The sequence below is a fragment of the Talpa occidentalis genome, unplaced genomic scaffold (assembly GCF_014898055.3).
Source record: "Talpa occidentalis isolate TD23 unplaced genomic scaffold, MPIMG_talOcc4v2.1 talOcc4.3, whole genome shotgun sequence".
NCBI lineage: Eukaryota > Metazoa > Chordata > Mammalia > Eulipotyphla > Talpidae > Talpa > Talpa occidentalis.
In genome coordinates this window covers 36,104,272-36,128,063 of record NW_023603184.1, presented here as the reverse complement: position 1 = coordinate 36,128,063, position 23,792 = coordinate 36,104,272, and the positions used below count along the sequence as shown (strand labels likewise).

General features: G+C 40.0%; 2 protein-coding genes across 2 annotated transcripts; both read right to left on the bottom strand.

The window, feature by feature from the left end:
* Positions 1 to 10,393: 10,393 nt before the first annotated feature.
* On the bottom strand, positions 10,394 to 11,326 carry LOC119254986 (olfactory receptor 51B2-like). The gene is given in 1 exon segment (XM_037522008.1): positions 10,394 to 11,326. A coding segment is annotated over 1 exon segment (933 nt).
* Positions 11,327 to 18,556: 7,230 nt separating this feature from the next.
* On the bottom strand, positions 18,557 to 19,495 carry LOC119254648 (olfactory receptor 51B5-like). Its single transcript, XM_037521748.1, has one exon. The coding sequence runs from the start codon at positions 19,493 to 19,495 to the stop codon at positions 18,557 to 18,559; it is 939 nt and encodes a 312-aa protein (XP_037377645.1).
* Between the last annotated feature and the right edge of the window lie 4,297 nt (positions 19,496 to 23,792).

Here is a 23,792-nt window from a genome sequence, read left to right as displayed (position 1 = left end):
TCTCAGTGAACCTCATGGGCTTCAGAATCTTAGGTTTCATGTACTCCTGATGAAGTGAGATTTTTTGAAACTGTGAAGTTGCTGTTCGTTACCTTCATCTGTACCTTCATCAGGTGTTTCAGCCCTTAAAATTGAGCTCTGGGCTTTGACTGCAGTACATGGGAGGATGCTCACTCTGGAGAAGAGAGGTTTCTATTACACAGCATCAGGCCATTGCTAAATCAAACATTGGGGTTTCAACTACATCTTTAAGAGTGGTTAGTGCGAGGGAGCTTGGGCGCCCACAATGCTCACCTGAATGGTCAGCACTGGGCAGAAGTGTATATCTCTATTGCTCCTCACAGTCACCTCACAAGAGATATACAATTTTTACCCTTGTTTCCTAGACTCAGGTCAGAAGAGTCAAGGTATTTGGCCCTCATTTGAAGAGGGAAAGTGTCATTTGGTAATAGGATATAAAAACTGCTGTGCTGTGCCACCCTGCCTTTCTCCATGCTCACCCCAGTACTCAGTCTATCTCCCCTGAGAGCCATGGGCTCCACCCAGAGTTGCCAAGCTGAATTGAGCCTCTATCTGAGCCCACAAACCTGTCATCCTTCTGGGCCCTGATAGCTGAAGGCTAACCCTGGCCCTGCCCTCTCTGCAACTTTTGATAGACAGACCAGCTCCCAAAGTCTTTATGGGGACCTTGAGTTTGCTGAGTCAAAGTTTGCTGAAGTCCTTCTCTTAAAGCTATAATCATCCATTCTCCATTCCTGCTTCTTTCGTTCACAGACCAGAGCCCCTGCTTTCCTAGGTTCATCCATTTAATCCTCCTCAGTGGTGCAGCAAAGGGCTGGTGAGCAGTAGATTCAGAATCTGAATTAGATCCAAGAACTAGCGGTGCATCTTACATGCTCACCTTTAGGAAAATGCCTTGAATTCTCTGAACTTAGTCTTGTCATCTAAAAGCAGGGCTGATATTTGCAGCTATCATGCAGAGTTAGGATGAGGATGGAAGGAAATATAACACTGTCTGTAAAGCAGTGGTTTAATTTATTAAACTCTGAAATATAAAATGTCTTAATAAACAGCAGTGGATTTTGTGATCATTATTGCTGTCCTTCCCCTATAACCCTCCGGCTCACTCTCCATCTCCTTATTCCCTTTACTCCCCTTCATTCACTCTAACTTGTAGTCTCCTAGTGATTCTCCTTGTTATTTGCAGTGATTTTGGATATCACAATAATATTACCATATTACTATTACTAGGCATGTTTTTTTTTAAAGATTTATTTATTTATGCATACAAGAACTGAGGTGTAAACCAGAGATGGGGGTGGGGGGGTGAGAGGATTCACCAGAGACAGAGTGGGGAACAGAACAGGCAGATCTACTGAAATATACTGCTGAGGGAGCAGCGGACAGACGAGGCAGGAGAGTCCTGCTGCACCATGTGGGTTTCTCCCTGGCCAGGGATCGAACTCATGCTGCAGTGGCTGGCCAACTCATGCTGCAGTGCTGTCTTTAACCCCTGTGCCACCAGGGAGGCCATTTCTCTCTTTTTTACTTGGAAATTTTATGACTTTATTAATACAGTTCAACGTGCCACATGGGTTGCTTTTCTTGACTGTGCGGCCCAGACTGGTGATTCTGATGGACATTGGACTGCTCTTTCCACAATAACTATGTATTTCTTGGAGTATATGTGATCAGTCTCAGCACAGCGAAATTTGCTGCATATTAGCAGCACTTCAAGCTCTTGACATTGTTCATCAGCAATTTCTGGCCACTGGATAGATAGCATGTACTTTGTTTTGTTGTGGCTCCCCTAACCAATGTGGGCCCTTGACTCTTCTGTTATAAATTCCCCTGGGTTTCTACCAGTTAGGTTTAATTTGACATATTGGTCTGACTGGTGCTAAATGGACTCCTTTGCCCTCTTTTGGATGACCTTGACTTCACAAGAGGCCTGAGGGCAGCCATGGTGCCATGTCAGAGATGGCCACCATTCCATAAGCAGCTGGAACAGTGAGGTATTTCCTAAATGGATCATCTCAGCAAGGTTCTGGAGAAGAAGGAGGATCAAGGTCAATGCAAAAACTGAGGGAAAAAACACTAGACAACTAGATTCAGGGCCTCCTGGAAGCTGAAGGTAGGAATCTAAGAATGAGTCTGGATGCTGGCAGACTCCTCCTGGGTAACTCTTTCATCCAAGATGGACAAAGACTGTGGAAATAGTTTATGGGTGGAGACCAGCAGATTCTTATAGGACAAACAGAAGAGAGAGGTTCTGGTAGTTTGGGGCAGGTTCCCTGTCACAAGAACGAAATTTACTTGGTGAACACTGGGTCTCTTTCTGCTGCATATCTTGCAGGGCTCCTGAATTTAGGTCACACTTCAAAAAGCCTTAAATTCCCACCTGCTGGAGTCCCCAGTATGGGGGAACAGTGTGGTTTTCACTTCACTCAGAACTCTTTCATGTATTAACTCCCTTAGTGTCACAATATTACAAGGATATTAAAACCCCATTTTGCAGATGAGAGAACTGAGTCTTAGTTAGTAGGAGGGTGAGTTGCCAGCCATTCCATGCAGTCTGACATCAGTGTCCCTGCACTTACTCACTGGCTCTCTACTGCCAAAATTTACTTCCCTGCAGCAAAGGGTTTAAATCTCTGAAATGAGTTAGTGGGGATGGCTATGCGGGGAATGTATCAAGTTCTTTTCTAGAGGCATCTGAGAACAGAAGGGAGAAGGTCATCTCTACACATGAGCCAGTGATATACAGCTAGAACCCTGTGGGCCTGGTGCAAGAGAAGAAGCTCATTGTTGAGTGACACCTGGGGGCATCTTGCTGGTTGAGGAGCATTGGGTTCAAGACATGCCCAATTTAGGAGCTGAGGGAGCTTATGAATTTAATGAACAGCAATTCTGTGTTAGAAGGACCATGTGTTCTATCCAGCCTGCTATTTCCTGAAGAAGAAACAGAAGCGCAGAGAAGAGCAGGACTTTTCAGTGTGTCTTCCTGGTCCTGGAAATGCCTGGATTTGGACTCTCAGTTTCTGACTCGCTGTCCAGTCACTTGCACAGAACACTTTTGCCTCTGACTGTCCTTATTCTGAGAGAAGGAACATAAAAAACCTAAAATATCTTAAGAACTTGCCAAGCCACAGTCAAGACTAGATGGGTTCCTGGTTATTTTTTAAAAATAAATAAAACATTAAAAAAATAAATACGCAAACCTATTCAGGGACTGGGAAGGAGGGCCTGCCCCTCCTGGGCCCTGGCCCCACAGATAGTGTTATCAGAGTGCTGACAGGCCCTTTGCCATGACTGGGCTTGGAGTGTGTCAGCCCAGCACTGGGCGGGGCGATCCTATCATGCGAAGCTGGTGCCACGTGGGAGAGAGGCGAGAGGGCCCACGCTTCATAATCTCTGGCTACAACTCTTCTCTTCCTAAGAAAAGTAACACACTCAGAGGTCTGTGTAGCCCCCGAACCCCTTTAGAGTGTCTGAACTCCAGCGGGCTCTGTGCTGTAAACATGATGGTTTGGTCATCTTACTACATGCCGTCCCACCAAGCCCTCGTCTGGCCCAGCACACCATTCACAGACAGCCCTCTCCTCCCCTAATAATCAAGCAATCATTGAGAAAGCTATTCTTTTAATCTCTTCCTGTTTCTCTTGTTCAGTGGGAAAAATGTGTGGGCAGGTGTGTTTTGTTGATAAATTAACAATAGATTTAATTTCATCATAGCCATTATGTCTGTGAATGTTCACCATAGCTTTCAGCTGTTAGTGTCTGGAAAAGTAATATTTTGATAAATAACAGAGAACGCTATCATCTCCTGGTATAACTCTTCTGTTAATAATATGATTATCAAGAAACTAACCAAATTATTATGATGTTTCCTGTGTGGCACATATGTTTGTGCCTGGCACATGGTGGGAAGTCAAAGAACAGCATTACAAAGCATTTTAATGATTGATTTCTGACCCTGCTGAGAGACAGTAGACAGCAGAGAATATATGGTTAATGCGCAAAACATTAATTTTCTCAAGGGGTTGGCTTAGGATGGAGATCAAAAGTTACTCTTTTTTGTTTTGTTTTAGAGGGTTTTTTTCTATTAATTTCTATTAATTTGTCAGCCATTCACAAGTATATTATGACTTTGGGGTCACATGCTTCGTTTAGCCTCCACCAAACTGCTCATTCCAGTGCCTTACCCCCCTCCTCCCTCTAGCCCCTCCGCCTGCCCACCCACCGTTCCCTCTGGTCCCCAGTATGTGTTTCAGAAAGTCTGAGAATTGCTTTTGCTGTGCTGTCCACTTTGGTTTTTTTTTTTAGTTATTTGTGTTCTCCAGGTAAGTGAAACCATCTGGTGTCAGTCTTTCACGTTCTCACCTATTCACTAGCATGATCTCCTCAAGGCCCATCTATTTGGTCCCTAGAGACACAATTTCATCTCTTTTAATAGCTGAGTTGTAACTCCTTGAGTATATATTCCACATTTTCTTTATCCAGTCGTCTGTCCTTGGGCACTGAGTTTGGCTCTGTGGCTTGGCACTTGAGCACAGTGCTGCTGTCTATGACACAGGAGTGTAGAGGCTTTTCATAGTAGAGTTGTCATATTCTTTGGGTAAATACCTAGAAGAGATATTATTGGAGCATATGGGATTTTCATCTTCATTTGGTGCAACCTGAATGGGAAATGGTGTGGTGGTACCTTTAAAAAAATGAATTCATTTTTATATAACTTTAAAAGCTTCCATCAAAAAAGGAAATCTTGAGTTTTTCCGAAAATGCAGACTGAGTTGACAGGGTGTAGTCAAAGACCTTGTTTAATTTTAAGGTAGAAATTTCTACAAAGAACAAGGGTTCCCCCTAAGGGCATTGCCCCATGCCTGTAATTGCTGTAGAATGGGAATGTTTTATACAGTGAAGTCAAGTCCTTATTCTGGTCTCTGAAGCTCTCAGAGAGATGACTCTTGACTATTTTCTGGATTAGAGAACAGTTGAGACATTTGAGTCTATGCCTTTGAGGGGCAACATACTTTTTTCCTTTATCTAACATGTTTAACCTAGTTAAACATGCCTATTTACTTCTGAGCTGTGTTGCAGTAGGATTTGAACTAAAAATATTGAAAAGCTGAGGTCTTAGATATAATAAAAGAGGTATTACTAGTCATTCCTGAATAACATCTTCCTGAACCTCTTAATATAGTCACCTATGAAACATTGAGGTGTGGGTCAGAAATTGTTATGCAAATCTTATGAGTGTTTTTTACATCAGAATCTAACCTGTGCATTAAAGAATTAAATCAACAAATATCTCAGTAAGTATCTCAGATCTGGGGCCAGTGCATTTTAAAGAGGTCAGGAAGACAAACATGAAGGCAAGGATTTACTTTATCTGTGCAATACTCATTCATTCATAATATAAACAAAACCCTTATAGCACAATATGCTAGTGCTCAGGTGTGTGTGTGAGGGGAAGGTGTGGAGGTGGGGAGGGGGGGACTTAGATTGTTGGATATGGAAATTAAGTGGAAATATTACTCTGACACCACTCTTTGGCACCCAGACTACCCTGGAGTCTCTCAACTACCTACCTTAATTCTGAGACTGTTTTAAGGGAGTAAACCCAAACTTTTCTGTGTTTACATATCTTCATAATAACCAGGGAACAATATTTTTTAAAGAAGCAGGAGAGTGCCATGTGTAAGAGAGATTATACAAACTGCAGTTTGAGTTTAGTCTCTGGAACATATGTAATTGACATTGGGCACTTTAATTAAATTCTATTAGCCCAGAGGTCTCAAATATGAAATTGGGGTAATAGTGTGTTTAAACTATAGTGTGTTTAAATTAGACCTTAATTATCTAATGTATCCATGAACTTATTATAGTGCCTTGCATAAAGTTAAAATCTTATAAGAGTTTACTTTAATATATATTTATATGTACCTCCTGTGGGTCACATACTGAACTGGGTGTTATATTCATTATTTCACTTAATCATTAATACTCTGTGCAGTAAGTAAATGAGTAAAGGATATCTCAAAATATGTGAGAAATATCCAAACATTATTAAGTTCTAAAATAATTTTATTTATGCTATAGAATACTCTAACAATGTAAAAACATTTAAACCCAAAATTAAAGGATTCCTTGCAAACTTTCCTTCCCAATCATATTCCTCTCCCCAGAGGAAACCAGTCTGATCTGTTTGGTAGGAATCTTCCAGAATACATTAATAATATCTGGAGAGACATCGAGAGGGAGAGAGGAAAGGAAAGAAGAATGGGAGGCTTGGGAAAGAAATTTCTCCTTATATCTTGAAAAAACTCTTTCCATTCATTACATTAAATTGAAAGTAATATTAACCTTCCTACAATCCTGGGATAAATAAAGGCAGACTAATATCTAAAGTCATTTTGAAGGTCTGTGTGATATTTTGGAAATGCAAGGTGATATTTTGCTATTCTTTCATTTATCGTTAAAAAATAGGGAAGCGGGGCCTCCCTGGTGGTGCAAGGGGTTAAGCACAGCACTATGAAGCAATCCTCAGCCTCTGCAGCACCAATTCCAACCCCAGCCAGGGAGCTACCCACACGGCGCAGCAGACCTCTCCTGTCTCGCCTGCTGCTCCCCTCAGCAGTGTGTTTCAGTCAGTCGGCCTGTTCTGTTGCCCACTCTGTCTCTGGTGAATCCTCTCACCCCTCACACCTCTGCCCTGTACCCCAGTTCTTATATGCATAAATAAATAAATATTTAATAAAAAAATAGGGAAGAGAGAGTAGATATTTCCTCAGGAGATATAAATGGGGAAAAGGAAAGCTGGGAGGGTATCCATATGTTCTGTCTCTATAAAGTGAGAGCACCACCCACTTTCAATCAAGAGACCCCTTCCACACTTTCCTCCAGTGAGACTTCCCATCACCTGGGCTATGAACTCCAGGTCTGCCCTTCCCTCTACTGGTCATAGCAGTAGCTGCAGCCTACTTTTCTTTCTTTCTTTTTCATTTTGTATATATTTTACATCATTCTTGTACAATGTGTTCTTTCTCCTCTCAGGTGTAGTCCCCGTGAAATTCCCACCACCAATTCACCCGTGTCCCATCACCATAGTCCACATGTGCTCTTCCCTCCCCTGTTCTGATCCTTCTCTCTCCTCTTCCCTGAGAATGTCTCTGATTTATAGTTGCCTGTTGATTTTGATTTTTAATTTATTATAATTACTTTTCCCCCCATCCCTTATTTGTCTCCTCTACATTCCTCCTATAAGTGAAACCATCTGATATTTTTCTTTTTCTTTCTGGCTTATTTCACTGAGCATAATCCCTTCCAGCTCCATCCATGTTGCCTGTGAATGGCATGAGTTTGTCTTTTTTGATTGCTGGGTAATATTCCACTGTGTATATGTACCACATCTTCTTGAGCCAGTCATCTATTTTTGGGCATTTGGGTTGTTTCCATAACTCCTATAAGTGAAACCATCTGATATTTTTCTTTTTCCATCTGGCTTATTTCACTGGGTCAGTGAAATAAGTTAGTGAGGGGGACTAAATAAGGGATCAGGAGAAAAATAATTATAATAAATAAAAAAACAAAATTAACAGGCAACTATAAATCAGAGACATTCTGCAAGGGATGGGGAGGGAGAGAGATAAAAACAAGGGAGGGAAAAGCACAAGGGACTATGGTGACCAGGCACAGGTGATTTGGTGGTGGGAATTTCAGGGACTACATGTGAGAGGAGAAAGCATACATTGTACCAAAATGAAGAATGATCTAAAATATAAATAAATAAATAAATAAATAAATAAATAAATAAATAAATAAATAAATAAATATTGGGGATTATATTTTATTCATTTTTGTTTCTGCAATAACTATTGCAGGACTTGGTACATATTAGGCACTTAATGAATTTTGGTGGATAAATGCTAAATGGTCCTTTGATGTTTTTTAATAGTTATTATGAGTTTATCATTGACATTCAGAGAAACAGAGACATCCAGGCACATTATAGAGTAATCCATCTATGTCTCAGTCTCTTCATTTGCATATTAGGAATTATAATGAAAAGTAATCCAAAGAATTTTTGTGAAGCTCGATTAGATACAAGTAGAAAGTGTTCAGGGCATTCAGTGGTAATAACAGGATCTGGGTACTTAATTGGTGCAGCTTAGACTCATGTGAAGATCCAGGTTTCAAATTGAAGTTTTTCAAGCCATCTTAGAGAATTACCTGTATTTCCCACTTTCCCACTTTTGGCTGTGGAGTTCAGTCTTAATCAAAGTGCAGTATCTGTTTATCCTTATTACAATTTATCTTGCTGGTTTTGTTCCCTAACCCCATCTATAAACAATACTTTACTATCCACCTGTTCAATGATGATAATATTTGATAATGGCCAAAAAGGCATGGGTGGGCTGTCAGGGGAGCTGAGGGTAGGAATGCAGTAAATGGAATCTGTAAGAAGTCACATAGAGGAAGCAGATGGGCAAAGGATGGACAAAGCATAAAGGCAGGAGGAGAATGATACCTATAACAGAGACACCAAGTCACAATGATTTCTATAAGGTACATGAGTAAGAGAAATAGAAAGATAGGAAAAACAGAACCTTTGGATATAAGAGAGTTCTGATTGAAGGAAATGTCTTATGCATGAACAAGGGAAAGAGTGGTTAAATGGAATAGAAGTGAAGGCTAATCAATTAAAAATGATTTGGAAGTGACTTACATCCATGTGTTTTGGAAAACACTCACATCCATGTAATGGAACATTATATGAGAAACATTATTCAGCAATTAAAATGGAATGAGCTATGATTTGCACATCCATTTAGATGAATCTCAAAGGCATTGTGCTAAATGAAAGAAACTAATCTGATAAAGTTATATTCTGCATGATATTTTTGTTGACATTCTTGAAAAGATAAAACTATAGTGACAGAAAAATATCAACTGATCAGTTATTGCCAGGGATAAGAGGTTTCAGGGTGAGATACATAATTAAAAAAGGCAGTGTGAGGAATTTATTTTGCAGAGTTGAAGTATTCTGAATTCTGAACAAGTCAGTTTTACAGTATGCTAATTGAAAGAGGGAGAGGGAGAAAACAAAATATCCATGTTTAACAAATGGAGAAACTGAAGATTTATATGAGGTCTGGAGAAAACCATGGCAAGAAGGTGTTTCTGGACACACCCTGACACAGACACACATGTACACATGTGCATGCAGATCCTTGTCATGTCCACAAATTCTAATCATGACAGCCACTGCAGACAATAAAATGTATGGGAGCACCTATGTGAATATTCATTCACTATTTTATGTGCTTCAAAACCATAAAATTGTACTTCCTGGCAAGTTTATTACCAAGTCTTCCAATCTAGGAAAAGATAAAATGCTACCTTTGCAAACATTTCATTTGAATGCTTCTGTGACTATTATCACTTATTTGTAAGTATAAGTGGTTATGAATTTCAGAACACAGAACAATAACTCATGTATGCAAAAAAGGTATTTTATTGTGTTATATATGATTCAGATTCCTCATTCCTTTAGATGAAATACATCAGACATCACCAACTCAGAGTCTTCTCATTAATCCTTGGGAGGTATCAAGGCATCTGGAATCTGAATTGATTTTTGGTCTTTGGTTGTTTTGGCATCAAAATATCTTTGTTCTGATTATCTCACTTTTATCTGTTTCTGATGTGCTGTAGTAGCATGCAGTATCAGTAGGGTTGCCTAAGAATCTTTATCACCTCTGATGTATTGTCAGGCACAAATGCATTTTTTGCAGAGTTTCCACATAGTGCAGGGAACTCTGTCAATTTATCTCATTCTCCTCATTGTGTAGACTCTGCAACCACTTTAAGTACCACTGACCTCGGGTAACCATAGAGTTAGGTGATTCTGGGAGATTCGAAAATAATAGAATAAAGCAAACAGGTCTACCAAACAGATAAACAGTGGTCAATGTCATTGGGGATGGGATAGGGGCAAGGGTCTGAGAGCCAAGAGTGATGATTCTGAGCCACATTGGCTTTGTATATTCCTTTCCACCAAGAAACCCATCTCACAATGTGAAGAACTCCCAAAGTAAAGAGAGCAGGGGCCTCCCTGGTAGTGCGAGGGGTTAAGACGCAACCTATGCAGCTGTCCGCAGCTTCTGCAGCAGGATTCCCCAGGCCAGCTGGGGAGCAACCCACATGGTGCAGCAGACCTCTCCTGACTCGCCCGCTGCACCCCTCAGCAGTGTACTTCAGTCAATCTGTCCTGTTCCCACTCTGTCTCTAGTGAATTCTATCACCCCCCCAATACCTCTGGCCTGTACCCCAGCTCCTGTATGCATAAATAGATAAATCTTTAAAAAAAAATAAAGTAAATAGAGGAGACTCAAATTCTACGGGAAGAGAGAAGACGTTTGATACCATTCTGTATCTGCTTGGTTTTAATACTATAGATTATTGGATTCATAAATGGGGGGAAAAGGAAATAGACATAGCTCATAATAATATGTACTATATGTGGCACATATTTCCCAAATCAATGAATGAGAGTTAACCCAGTCGCAGTGACATAAAAAACCAGAACACAGCTAATATGGGAAACACAAGTATTTAGAGCCTTAGCCTGCTCCTTACCAGAAGCAATTCCCATGACAGTCTTCAGGATTAAAATATAAGATACAAGGATAAGTATAGAATCTAAAAAACCAATTATCGAAACCAGGACTACAGGATAGAGTCTATTAAAAGTGATATCAGCACAGGCCAGTTTGATCACATCCTGATGCAGGCAGAAGGCATGGGAGAGGACATGGGATCTGCAGTAGGGGAATCCAAAAAGGGTGATGACTGTGGGCACAATAAGTATAAATCCTCGCATTATAATCCCTAGACCTATTTTCACCACCTTAGCATTGTTGAGAATGGAGGTGTATCTCAAGGGATTGCAGATGGCGATAAAATGATCATAAGCCATGACAAGTAAGACTCCAGATTCCACAACAGAGAGTGAATGGATTAGATAGGCTTGGAAAAAGCAGGCCCCATGGCTGATCGCCCTGTGATCCAGCCACAGGACACCAAGCACAGTGGGCATTGTTGTCAAAGTCACACCAAGGTCTGTGGCTGCCAATATGGCCAGAAAGTAGTACATGGGCTCATGAAGAGAGTGGTCCTCTCTGATAAGGATGAGGAGGGTGCCATTGCCAAGGACTATGAACACATAGATGACAAAGAAGGAGATGGAAATCCATGGATGAAACATTTCCAGACCTGGAAAGCCAGTAAGTAGAAAAGGGGCAGCACTGATGTTCGACCACATGGTGGACCCCTTAAAAGGAAAAAAAAAAAGCTCTCTTTAAGTTATCTTAGAAATAAAATTTGAGCCACATGTATAACTTTTTTTCTGATAGCCACATTAAAAAGAATAATAAGAGAAGAAACAAAAATACTTTTAACACACACAACTGATGGATGTGATCCTATTCCTCTAAATCATATACAATATTGTAAACCAATCTTACCTCAATTAAAAAAATATTAAAGTATTAATGCTCTATTTTTTAATCTGCTATATCCAAAATATTATCACTTAGAATATAATCAGTACAAAAAATCACGCTGAGATATTTTACATTTTATTGTATTCATTTTTCAAAATCCAGGGCCTCCCTGGTGGTACAAGGGGTTATCATGCAACTTATGAAGCTATCTACAGCAGCTGTAGCACAAGTTCAATCCCCGGCCAGGGAGCTACCCACATGGTGCAGCAGACCTCTCCTGACTTGCCCGCTGCTCCCCTCAGCAGTGTACTCTGGTCAATCTGCCTGTTCTGTTCCCCACTCTGTCTCTAGTGAATTCTCTCACCCCCTATCTCTGACCTGTACCCCAGTTCTTGTATGCATAAATAAATAAATCTTTAAAAAGAAATCCAGCATGTAGTCTACACTTAAAGTCTTGACTTAAACTAACCATAAGTTACAGTATCAGACAGCATATCACTAACTAAAAAATTATTTCTTCTCATATAATTAAAAAAACTAGATTTGACAGATAGTTACTGGTTTGAAGATGTAGGGGATAACATAAGAGGAAATTAGGTTAGTCTCTAGAAGGAAGAGAGGCTTCCAGGTTGACAGCATGAAAAAGAGTGGATGCCTAGGGCTTCTTGCCACAAGTGACTGAATTCTGACAACAAAATGAATGAGTTTGAAAGTGGATTCTTCTCTGCACCCTTCATATGAGTCCAGTCCAGTCATCACTTCATTTTGGCTTGAGGATACCCTAAGCAGAGAATACAATCAAAGTCTGTGACTGCTACTAGACTTTTAACTTACAGAAATCTTGTATCATAAATGAATATTGTTTTAACCAGCACAATCAGTGGTAATTTGTTACAAAGTAATAGAAAATTAATCGTCATTGTTATGATTCATATTTCACTACTACTAGTAAACCAATATTTAGAGGGTTTATGTAAGTTATTTGTTATGTCTTTTAGCTATTGCCACCAAAATGCCCCATGAAAAGGATTATACAGCATCCATGGCTTATAATATCACTTTTATGTTTCTCTCATAGTCATAGTTCGGTTCATTTTTGATAGATCTTAGCTGGGCAGCTCTGGTGATTTCTGCCTTGTTGGCTCATGTACTAGAATTTAAGCTGGGTATCATCTCCATCATCACTTTCCTATTCCTTCCTTCTTCTATCCATTATATTTTTTCCGGGCTAATTACAATCCCATTCCTCATTTTGCCCTCTCCCTCTAAGCCCAAAAATGTCTTTTCTGCATAATCCAGGCTTCAGCACAGCAATCAACACAACATATTTTGTCTTTTACATTGTATTACCAGTCTTGTGGCCCTAGTCACTCTCATTAATTTATTCTAATTAAAACATGGATATACTTACAATGCGGCCCTCACATTGCTTACCTTACTGACTGTTGCAGTAATACATCAATTTTCCTAGAAGCAGTGACACTTTTTTTTTTAGGAGACCATTTTTGCTTTCTCTCTAAACAAGTTTTGACTCTGCAATTCTGTTGGCAAGAATTGGAAAACTCTGCTATTTCTTTTTTTTAAAGATTTATTTATTTATGCATGGAAGAACTGGGTTGTAAGCTAGAGGTTGGGGTGGTGGTGAGAGGATTCACCAGAGACAGAGTGGGGAGCAGAACAGGCAGATCTACTGAAATACACTGCTGAGGGGAGCAGCAGGTGAGACAGGAGAGGTCTGCTGTGCCATGTGGGTCACCTCCCTGGCCGGGGAGCAAACTCAGGCTGCAGTGGCAATAACGTGATAGTGCTGAGACTTAACCCCTATGCCACCAGGGGAGGCTCAAGCTCTGCTATTTCTTTCAGATACTACAGCCTAGCAAAATGTGAATATTTTCTTTTTTCCAGGGGTGCGCTTTTCAAACCAACTAACTTGTTAAGATGGCTTACATGAAATTATCTTCCAATAATGACTTAAATATTCAGCTAATATCACAGATGTTAGGACTGGAAGGGGATTAGAAATCACTACCTAGTCCCTTCAGTTCCCAGATGATAACTGAAACCCAAGGAAGCTAAGTGTAAGAACCAAACCTCTACATACTGCCACAAGAAATTTCAATATTACTATTTTCCCCCACCACCATTTTTTGCATCCCCTTGTCCCTTTCCTCCATCCTACCTTTTAACCTCAGAGGTCTCAGGAAATCTGTGGATTTCCACTGGTTTTGAAAGTGTTTCGCCTGGAAGTAATGGCATAGTGATTGTCAGATCATTTACAAAATTATAATTAGCTTATTGTTAACACATTGATGCATGGACTGGTAGATGGATGGTTACATTGATCTATGTAGTGACATTTACTTGTAATTAATACTGACACCATAACTTGCTAAGGAGTAAACTGACTGGTTCATACCCTGCCTCTTCCCACACAAATTTCCAGGTAAGAGTCACAAATCACTCACCAAGTACCTGCACGTGTGGTAACCATCACCCTCCAGACTCCAGCTGGAATCTGGCAGACACTCACAATTTTATCCTACTAGCTGAGAATTAACCAAATCACTCAAGACAAAATCACAAAGAAATAGAAAAGCAGAGCATGAACACAAAATGAGAGAGAAAGAAAACCACCCATAACACCAAAATGAGAAGATGTAATATACAGACATACATGGGACGTGAGGACACCCCCTCACATTCATTCACAACCTCAGTCTCTCTCTCTCTTCCTCTTGAAAAACAGAAAAACAGTCAATATTCTTGATAGCTCGGCACTAACAAGAAAGTCTAGGTAGCAACCTGGATCTCTTGATTATTTAAACACTCATGACAAAGGAGCAATGCTTATCTCTGAGAACTGGTGTTTTCTAAGGAGTTCACATTTTATGTTGCAATCTAGTACACTGGACAGAATTTGGGGAAAATATAGCTTTCCTCGGTTCTCTGTTTACCTTCTTGTAACATCTATATGAAGGAAGTAGAGCTCAGGGAGAGTGGAAATCTTGGTTTTTTTTTATCATCTCCTTTCCAGTCTCCCACTGTCACCAGAGTCTTACCTGAGGCAATAGGAATTAAGGGACGAGGTAATTTCTGAGTTTTGACATAGAATCTGGTGCGAATGTTGTTTTTGAAGACTGCTAACAGAATTAATTGGTGAAGTTATTTGTATAGAAAATTGGTTTCCTGTTTTCCCTCTCAATGCTGGATAATTAGGCTTCTGGGATATCATTTCTGGTCTACTCTGGGGAATGAGGAGGGCCCCAAAACTGTGTCCTATAACTCCACATTTATATGGTAGCATCAAAAAATAGGTGACAATCACACTGTTAGCTCAACTTTGTCCTTTATGCTCCCTACATGAAAAGAGAAGATAACAGCAAATTGGCCTTTTCTGATGCAAGTAAAGTTGCATTATAACATCATACATCTCAGGTGTTCATAGTTGAGAATCGACATGTAAATATACTATAGGAAGTTCACGTCACCATACCATTGTGCCCTTTTTCACAATATCATGCCTAAATCCTCACTAAATTTAGATGAAGCTTGATAAATTCCTGACATCTTTTCATAATTTCAAATGAATTCATTCATTTGAATACTTGACATCCACGTTATTCAAGTGATATTTTCTTACAAATGAGTACAACAGCTGATAAATTATTTCAAATTGCAAGCTTTTTCCTGTCTCTTCATCAACGGTTACCTAGAGGTTAAAGTTCTTGAATCTGAAAGAATTCAAATCAAATTTAAAAAAATCTTTTATTTGAAGTGCCCAATGGAATGGTGAAACCATGAACATGGGAAAGTGTTCTTATCTTCCTTAAATTTGTCTGATAGTTGTACTTGAGCAGAAAGAACTACACTTACATTTTGTCAGAAATAAGGATCTGCAGACCCTTGTACCTTGTTTTAGGCTTATCACTCATACTTATCTTGGTTAACAAACCAAGGGGCTTTAAAATGAGGATGGGTGCCATGTGGTCAACCATGCAACACATTTTGACTAATGACATTTCAGATTCAGTAAAGTTCTCTCCGAACTCCTCACTACTTATAAGTCTTTCTGAAACTCAGATTTGGGAAAGTCTTGACCAAGAGTTTCTGAGAATTTATTTGAATCTGAATGTCCTTGTGACTGAAAACTCTGACTAAGCACAAATTTGGGCATGACTTAATTTTGAAAGAGATATATTTTGCTCAAAATAAAGTGGATGTATTGAAGTCTTCAGATAATCCACACAAGTTCAAGTGTCCCCCATCTCATCAGCACATAGATTTACTCACACCTCCACATAGTTCTCCTACTCCTTATGAATAGCTGCATTTTTGGCACCACTACTTTTTCTAGAACAGATATAAAGTCATTAGCTGAGAGATGACCCAGGGTTAGGATACATTCCCATGGGAAGCAGAGGACAAGTTTCTGAAGAACTGAGGTAGTGTTAGACTTCATTCACCAACAGTAAAAAGCAGCCACATTTGGGGGTACTGGGAAAAAGTAGGCAGGGCCCAAATGGTGTCTACCATTTCTTTAAGTAGTATTTATGCCTCTGCCATGCGTTTCCAAAACCTTATTAATTCCCTTCATATGTCCTTCATATTGTCTCTGAAGTAGGAGTTAGAGTTACACAATTCCTTAGGCTTGGAAGGACCACTCATCTCACGTCATAAAAGCCTGTTTTGTTGAAGTGACACCTGACAAGGGTCATCTAGTCAGTGTATGTCTCTTTCTGGGTCAAAGAGAGCTCAGTGTTAACCAGAATAGAGGTCAGGAAGATATTTAGGGAGTCAGATTATTAAAAGTATCTTACTTCTTTGAGTTAAAATATCTCTCCCTGGGATTACCATTCGTTGACTCTAGAATTTAGCTGCTGCTCCATAGCTTAAATTCAATTCTATTCCCACACTATAGGATTTATAAGGAGGTAGTGTTTAGGTAGTCTAAATACCTTCACTGAAGATTCAGGGAAGTCTTTTCCTAGAGATTTTTGCTCTTTGTCAGGCAAGACTATGTTGATAGTCATCAGTTTTCCTTTTCTGTGGAGTTCGATTTCTATTATCTGTCTCTATTCAACATTCTACATTAATCTCTACAGGTCATATCATTTATATCTTTCATCTTTAGGGTCCATCTCATCTTATCCATTTTTATGTTGCCTCTTCACTAGTCACTGCCAGCTTGACGAGCATGGTGACAAGCACATCTCCCTTTCATCTAGCATGAATTTATTTTATACTTAGAACAGGAATGATCTGCTACATATGAGATGAAACCAATACTTTTCAGTGCACTTCTATGATACTGTAGGGTAAATGGTTTTTCAGCCTTTTCTGCCCTCTCACTATTAGCATGACCCTGCCTGATGGGGCACCCTGAGTTGTTACATTGTTGCAAACTATCTTATTTATATCTGTGAGCCATGGGAGGCGTATTGAGATATAGTCACCAGGAGAAACAGAAGCAGAAGAGGCAGGAGAGAGAAGGGGAGAAAGAAGCCAGAGAAGCCCAGAGTGAAGGTTTTTTTTAGATTTATTTATTTATTTATTTATACAAGCACTGGGTACAGTCAGAAGCGCGGGAGGGTGAGAGAATTCACCAGAGCCAGAGTGAGGAGCAGAGCAGGCAGAAGGACCGAAGTACACTGCTGAGGGGAGCAGCGGGCAGCAGGAGAGGTCTGCGCGCCATGCGGGACCGGGGAGCATCCCGGGATCGAACCGGCGCCCCAGAGGCTGTGGGCAGCTTCGGAACCCAGCGCTCAACCGCTGCGCCACCAGGGAGGCCCCAGAGTGAAGATTTGCTGAGGGCTTGGAGGTCTACTGGCCTCCTGGCCCCCTGGCACCCCTGCATGCCATGTACTTGTTTGCCACACTACACGTAAAGAAGCTCAACAAAAGCCTGAGAACCCACTGAAGGCTCCAAGACTCTTCTTTACCCATCTGCCGGATCAGAAAACCTCCTCAGTGCCCATCCTGCCTGTACAGATACTCATTTCTTTTCTGATTATTTTTGAAACTGATTTCTGCCTTTCATTTCCTAACTCAAACTCAGTACAGTGTGGTACATTATAAAGCATGTAAAGTCTATGTAAATTTTTAGAATTTTTTAAATCCTAGAAAATATCTTGACTACCTCTTTGGCAGGAGTAGAGGTTTGGAGATTTAATAGAGAATATCACCCCTTATAAGGAACAACAATTTGAAGTAGTAGAAGAAGAAATATGAAGAGTAGGGGTTAGAAGCTGCATCTATAAATATGATAGAACACAGGCAGAAAACAGAGAACACTAAAGATAGAATATTCCATTGGAATCCACTAAATTCAGTGGACAGCTTAAACTGGCCTTAGAAAATATGGATTTAAACCATAACTACACCATTTATAAGTATTATGTCCTAGGATGAGAAAATTAGCTTTTCTTATTTTCAGATTCCCCATCTATTAGACAGTAATGATAGTAATAACAACAATAATAATAGTTATCTCAAAATATTATTATGAATAAAATAAATTACAGAAGTCATGGACAGAGTAGGAGATGTTGAAAAATACATATTTGGTTTCATAAATAATTGGAAATCAAACATAACTTATCATTATACACATACTCATGCTCACATTCACAATTTAGTGTTCAGACTGAGTTACTTGGAACCAGTGGAATGACAAGAAGAAATAAATGAATAAAACTTATAATTACTCCCTTTTTACAAGTTCAATCCTTTTGAAACTAAATTTATTGACACAACAGGAAAAAAAACGAGATTTCTGGGCTTCATATATTGGATTCCCCTGTAAGATATTATCACATAAATTGAGTCACAAACTGACAGATGCATTCCAGTACAATAATTAAGAAAATAATTGCACAAACAAAATTAAGCCACAAACTGAGTTTGAAAACATAACTTAGAGCAATTGGTGGTTCCAACTGGGAGATTTTACTGGGAGATCTGATCATATGTGGTTGATAGGAGACTTGTTTACTTCTCTTCAAAAGACCAGGCTTCTCACAATCTGTGTGAGGAACTATGCTGGTCAGAGATCAGGTTCCAACTCTATGGGCAGCAAAAAGGCGAAGAATACCAGTCCGTATCTGTTTCGTCTTAATACTATAAATTATAGGATTCATTAATGGAGGGAAGAGAAAGTAGACATAGCTCATGATGAGATGGACAATATGTGGAACATGCTTCCCAAACCTATGGATCAGGGACAATCCAATAACTGTGACATAGAAAACCAGGACACAGCAGATATGGGAAACACAGGTGTTCAAGGCCTTGGCCCTCTCCTCTCTGGAGGCAATGCTCAGGACACTCTTAAGTATCGACACATAGGAGATGAGGATGATCAGGGAATCCAGCACAAATATAAGCCCAACAAGAACAACAGGATAGAGGCGATTGAAGGTGATATCAGCACAGGCCAATTTGATGACATCCTGGTGGAGGCAGAAGGCATGAGAAAGGATGTGGGAATGACAATATGGGAAAAAATAGAGGGGCAATATTGGTGGTACGACAGATACAAATCCCCTCATCACAACACCCAACCCAATTTTCACCACTCGAGCGTTTGTGAGTATAGAAGTGTATCTTAGGGGGTTGCGGATGGCAATAAAACGATCATAGGACATAGTGAGCAGAACACCAGACTCTACAAAGGAAAGTGAGTGTATAAAGTAGGCTTGAGAAAAGCAGGCTACTCTCTCAATTTCCCTATGATTCAACCAGAGGACTCCCAGCACCGTGGGCAGTGTGGTCAAGGTCAGTCCTAGGTCTGTGGCTGCCAGCATGGCCAGGAAGTAGTACATAGGCTCATGAAGATTGTGATCCTCCTTAATGAGAATGAGGAGGGTGCCATTGCCAAGGAGGACAGTGATGTAGATGAAAAAGAAGGGTGTGGAAATCCAGTGGTGAGCAGCCTCCAAGCCAGGAAAGCCAGTCAACAGGAAGAAATTGGAACTGTCATTGGGCCACATGTTTGGTTTATCCAGAAGGCAAGTCTTTTTCTTGGTTATTGTCACAAAATGCAGATCCACTTTCAAGGTACTGCTCCAACTATATCATTTCAGCATTCTGTCTTAGAGGTAATAATGGTATCAATATAAGCCATCATTTTTCAAAGCATTTACTTAGAAGGCATTTTCAAAGCATTTTCTTAGACTCCCCGGTGGCACAGGGGTTAAGCACCACACTATGAAACAACCCGCAGCCTCTGCAGCACAAGTTCGATTCCCGGCTAGCCAGGGAGCAATCCACATGGCGCAGCAAACCTCTCCTGTCTCGCCCATTGCTCTCCTTAGCAGTGTATTTCAGTCAGTCTGCCCATTCTGTTCCCCACTATGTCTCTGGTGAATCCTCTCACCCCCTGCATCTCTGGTCTGTGCCCCAGCTCTTATATGAATAAATAAATTTTTTCTAAAAAAAGCTTTTTCTTAGGACAAGCTATATCTTTTGTGTTCTTAGCTATATATTCTGGGGACAATTTCTTACTTAGTCATATTCTTTGAGTTTCATTTGGTCATCTGAACTTTTACATGCTCTCCGGGATATTTCCAATGCACATTAGGACTTAGAAATCATTCCCATCAACTATGAAGACTTCACAAAAGAATCCACATAGTCAGAAGAATTAAAGAAACGCAGCCCAACTTTACCAAAATGCAATTCCTAATACTGTTATTGCCTTCACAGCAGTGATTCCTAACCCACTGTGTCTTGCATGTTCTATGATTTCTCTGAATTATTGTAGCAACAAGTCCCAGGCATCTAAGACAAAAGATATGGGAAGACTTGTGCCACCACCGCTGTTGTTAATGGGCAGATAGATATGAGGAGGAAACACTATTCAAAGAACAGAGCTCATAACAGAGTTTGTCTTCCTGATTGAAAATTTTATCTTCTCTTATTTCTACATAGTTTCTTTTTCTTTCCCTATTTTTTTTTTCTCTAGACTCACTATGATGTCTTCCCAGAAACTTTCAGGTTCTTTATTTGTATTTAAACAACTATGTTTTTATTTCCTTCCTTTTATATATAGACATAAGTTATTGAAATTTTTCTATCCAATTAGATGAGAGCTCAGTGCTGCCTAAACAGAGCTTTCTGTTAGTGGAGAGCAGAGATAAAGCCTTTAAGAATATTTTACTATTTTTTTTGTTTTATTTTCCTTGTTCATTACCTAACAAAGAACCCAACGACACACATATATATGCATTACATATATACACCTACTACACACATACACATGCCTATCATACACACACACATACATACATGTACATTAATTCACCCAATATTTTTTGAACACCCACTATGATAAAGGCATGACATTTTAAACACTGGAATTAAATGGTTAAAAGACAAAGTCTTAAATTCTATAAACTATATGATAAGCTAGGAAATAAATAAGAAAATGTAAGTATAAGTGCAATTTAAAATAAAACAGCATTATTTAATAGATACTGATTGGGACGGCAGTAAATTCAAGTTAGTGTAGTAGGTGAGGGATCTGGGACTACGTCTCTAAGGAAGTGACATGTAAACTAAGACCCAATTAAGAGGGAAGAGAAGAGCCAGAGGAAGATCCATTCCTTGAGAAGGGAAAATCAGTGTGTCTGACACTTGGTGAGCGAGGACGGCAGGATCGTGGGTAACGTCAGAGGCCTTGAGGCCCAGGCTGTGGTCTGGCCTCATAAAGACTTGGAGGTAGCAACAGGAACTTTGATTTTACTTCAAAGGTGACGGAGGAGAGAATCAGGAATTTAAAAATAATCTCAGAGGAGAAGCATTAGGATATATTCTGATTTATATTTTAAAATAATGACTTGAGCTACCTGTGTAAATCATGGATAAACTAAAACAAAAGGAGAATAGTGAGAAAACTATTGAAATCACTCAGATGAGGAATGACGGTGATTTTCACTAGGAGAGTGTCAGAGAAACAGAAAACGTAAACAGATAAGGATACATTTTTGAGTAGTACCAAGTCTTGCTGTTTTTTTGGAAATGGAAATGAAAGAAAAATAGAAGATTGACTCTACATTTCTGCATTGAGCAATTGGGAGAATGGCAAGGTCATACTCAAAATGGGGAGTGTGAGAGAGATATAAATACATATATTTACTCGTGGGAAAAATCAAGAGTCCTCAGTAAATATGGCTTCATTGGAGCAAATGCATGCCACACTTTTTTTCTTGCCACATATTGAAAGAGATTTTCCAAGCTGGGTTGTGTTTTTTTTTGTTTGTTTGTTTTTTTTGGACAAAATACATCAAATTAAAAAGACATTCTCATTCAAATATGCTCTTTGAATTTATTTTGCCAGTGTAAGCCACCACCCTTAAGATGCTCCTAAAGAAAAGTGTCTTTTGCCCTGTACCTGTGCAGTTGAGATCAAACTGTAGCGAGGAGGTCACAGAGAGTGAAGACAACCAGACATGAGACAGTAGTGCTTCTCTTGACTTGAACTAAGGGATGGAAAATTGTTGGCATCATTTGTCATTCTCCATATTCTATCCCCACAAGTAAAAAACAATAATTAACTGCTTATTAAAAATAGACTGAGTGATAGTTATTTTTCAATCACTCTATTTACACTTCCACACAACTCCTCCTGCTTTTCTATGCTCTGACTAAAACATCCTCCCCCTTATTTCTCTGGCCACTCAAGAGTGTTCTCCTTTAACTGCATTTCCTAAGGCAATTTTGTAAAGAATTCCTTCTTATAAAAGACTATGTAACACAAATAGTGAATCACTATTAACAGTGCTTCAGCTAAGAGTTTCTCTTTTAAGAAATTCCCTCAATGCTACCAATTTGAGATTGAGATCTGTGCTTTCATCAAGAGTTCTTGGTTATAGAGAGTCTTCCCTGATTTCTGCTCCTGTCTTTTCTTTGCACAGCTCATAGAAGAGACTTCTAGGTTCCTCTTCCTGCATTAGCTGGATGTTTGCCCATACTCACAGTAGCTTGGTTTTTAGGAATAAGAAACACAATTCTTGGTTCTTGCCTGAGAGTCACATAACATGACTCTTTCTCAAAGTCTGTTAAGATACACAGTCAATGAGGTTATTAATGAAGAAAACATCTCCCTAGAGGTGTACCTTTTCCAGTCAATTGGGATCTTAAGAAAGTCATCTCTATCTTAACCCCTCCTGTGATAGAGATGAAACACTTAATTAATCTCCCCAAGGTCTGAGAGCATCTTCTCTAAAAAATATAAGGATTTAATAGAGTCTCAGGTGGCAGCTTTATGTGGGAGGATTCAGAGTTTGTCCTTATGGACCCAATGGGTCCTAGTGTCACCTATGGAAGGACATTTATCCTCCATAGCTACTTTTTTAAAAAATATTTATTTATTTATGCACACAAGAGCTGGGGTACAAGCCAGAGATGCAGGGGGTGAGAGGATTCACCAGAGACAGAGTGAGGAGCAGAACAGGCAGACTGACTGAAATACACTGCTGAGCGGAGCAACGGGTGAGACAGGAGAGGTCTGCTGCGCCATGTGGGTTGCTCTCTGGGCAGCCGGGGATTGAACTTGTGCTGCAGAGGCTGCGGATTTCTTCACAGTGCGGTGCTTAACCCCTTGCACCACCAGGGAGACCCATATCCTCCATATCTACTTGAAAGTCAAATCTTTATAGTTGATCTCATTTTGTATCTTTAGGATTCTAATTATGTATTCTGCTTGGTTAATCTAAGTTAGATTGTGAGTGGAAAGTTAAATGGACTAAATAAATATGTTAAAAAAAAAAACAAAAAACAAAAACAGGCAAACCTCCCTAAGTCCCCAACAAGAATCCAGTTTTTGGGCCTCCCCGGTGGCGCAGCTGTTGAGCGCTGGGTTGCGAAGCTGCCCACAGCCTCGGCAGCACCGGTTCGATCTGTGACCTTTGAACTTCACAAGTTTAGCTAATGAGACCCACTTATTCAGTTTCTTTTTTTCTAATGTGTGTTTGAAAAAACGTACATTTTGAATTTTGGATGCAGTGTTTTACATGTGTCAGTAGGTCATTGTAAGGGCAGGACTGGGCACAGTGCAGGTTTTCTGATCCCATTCAGACCGGGTAAAGGAGGAGTCAGAGTCCTCAGTAGTTTTGCAGGTTTTTTATTTGAGGTTCACCAGGCATATGGCAGGCAGGGGTGCTGGCTGGGGGGCTGGGAGGTTGGCAGGCCTCCCAACCCCCAGCAAGTCTTCACTCTATCTGGACTCTCTGGCGTTCGTTCTGCTGCTTCTCGGCTTCTGCTTCGGCTTCTACTGCTGCTACTGCG

Coding starts and splice junctions, on each gene's coding strand:
- LOC119254648 (XM_037521748.1), bottom strand. CDS start 19,495: ATGTGGCCCAATGACAGTTCCAATTTCTTCCTGTTGACTGGCTTTCCT.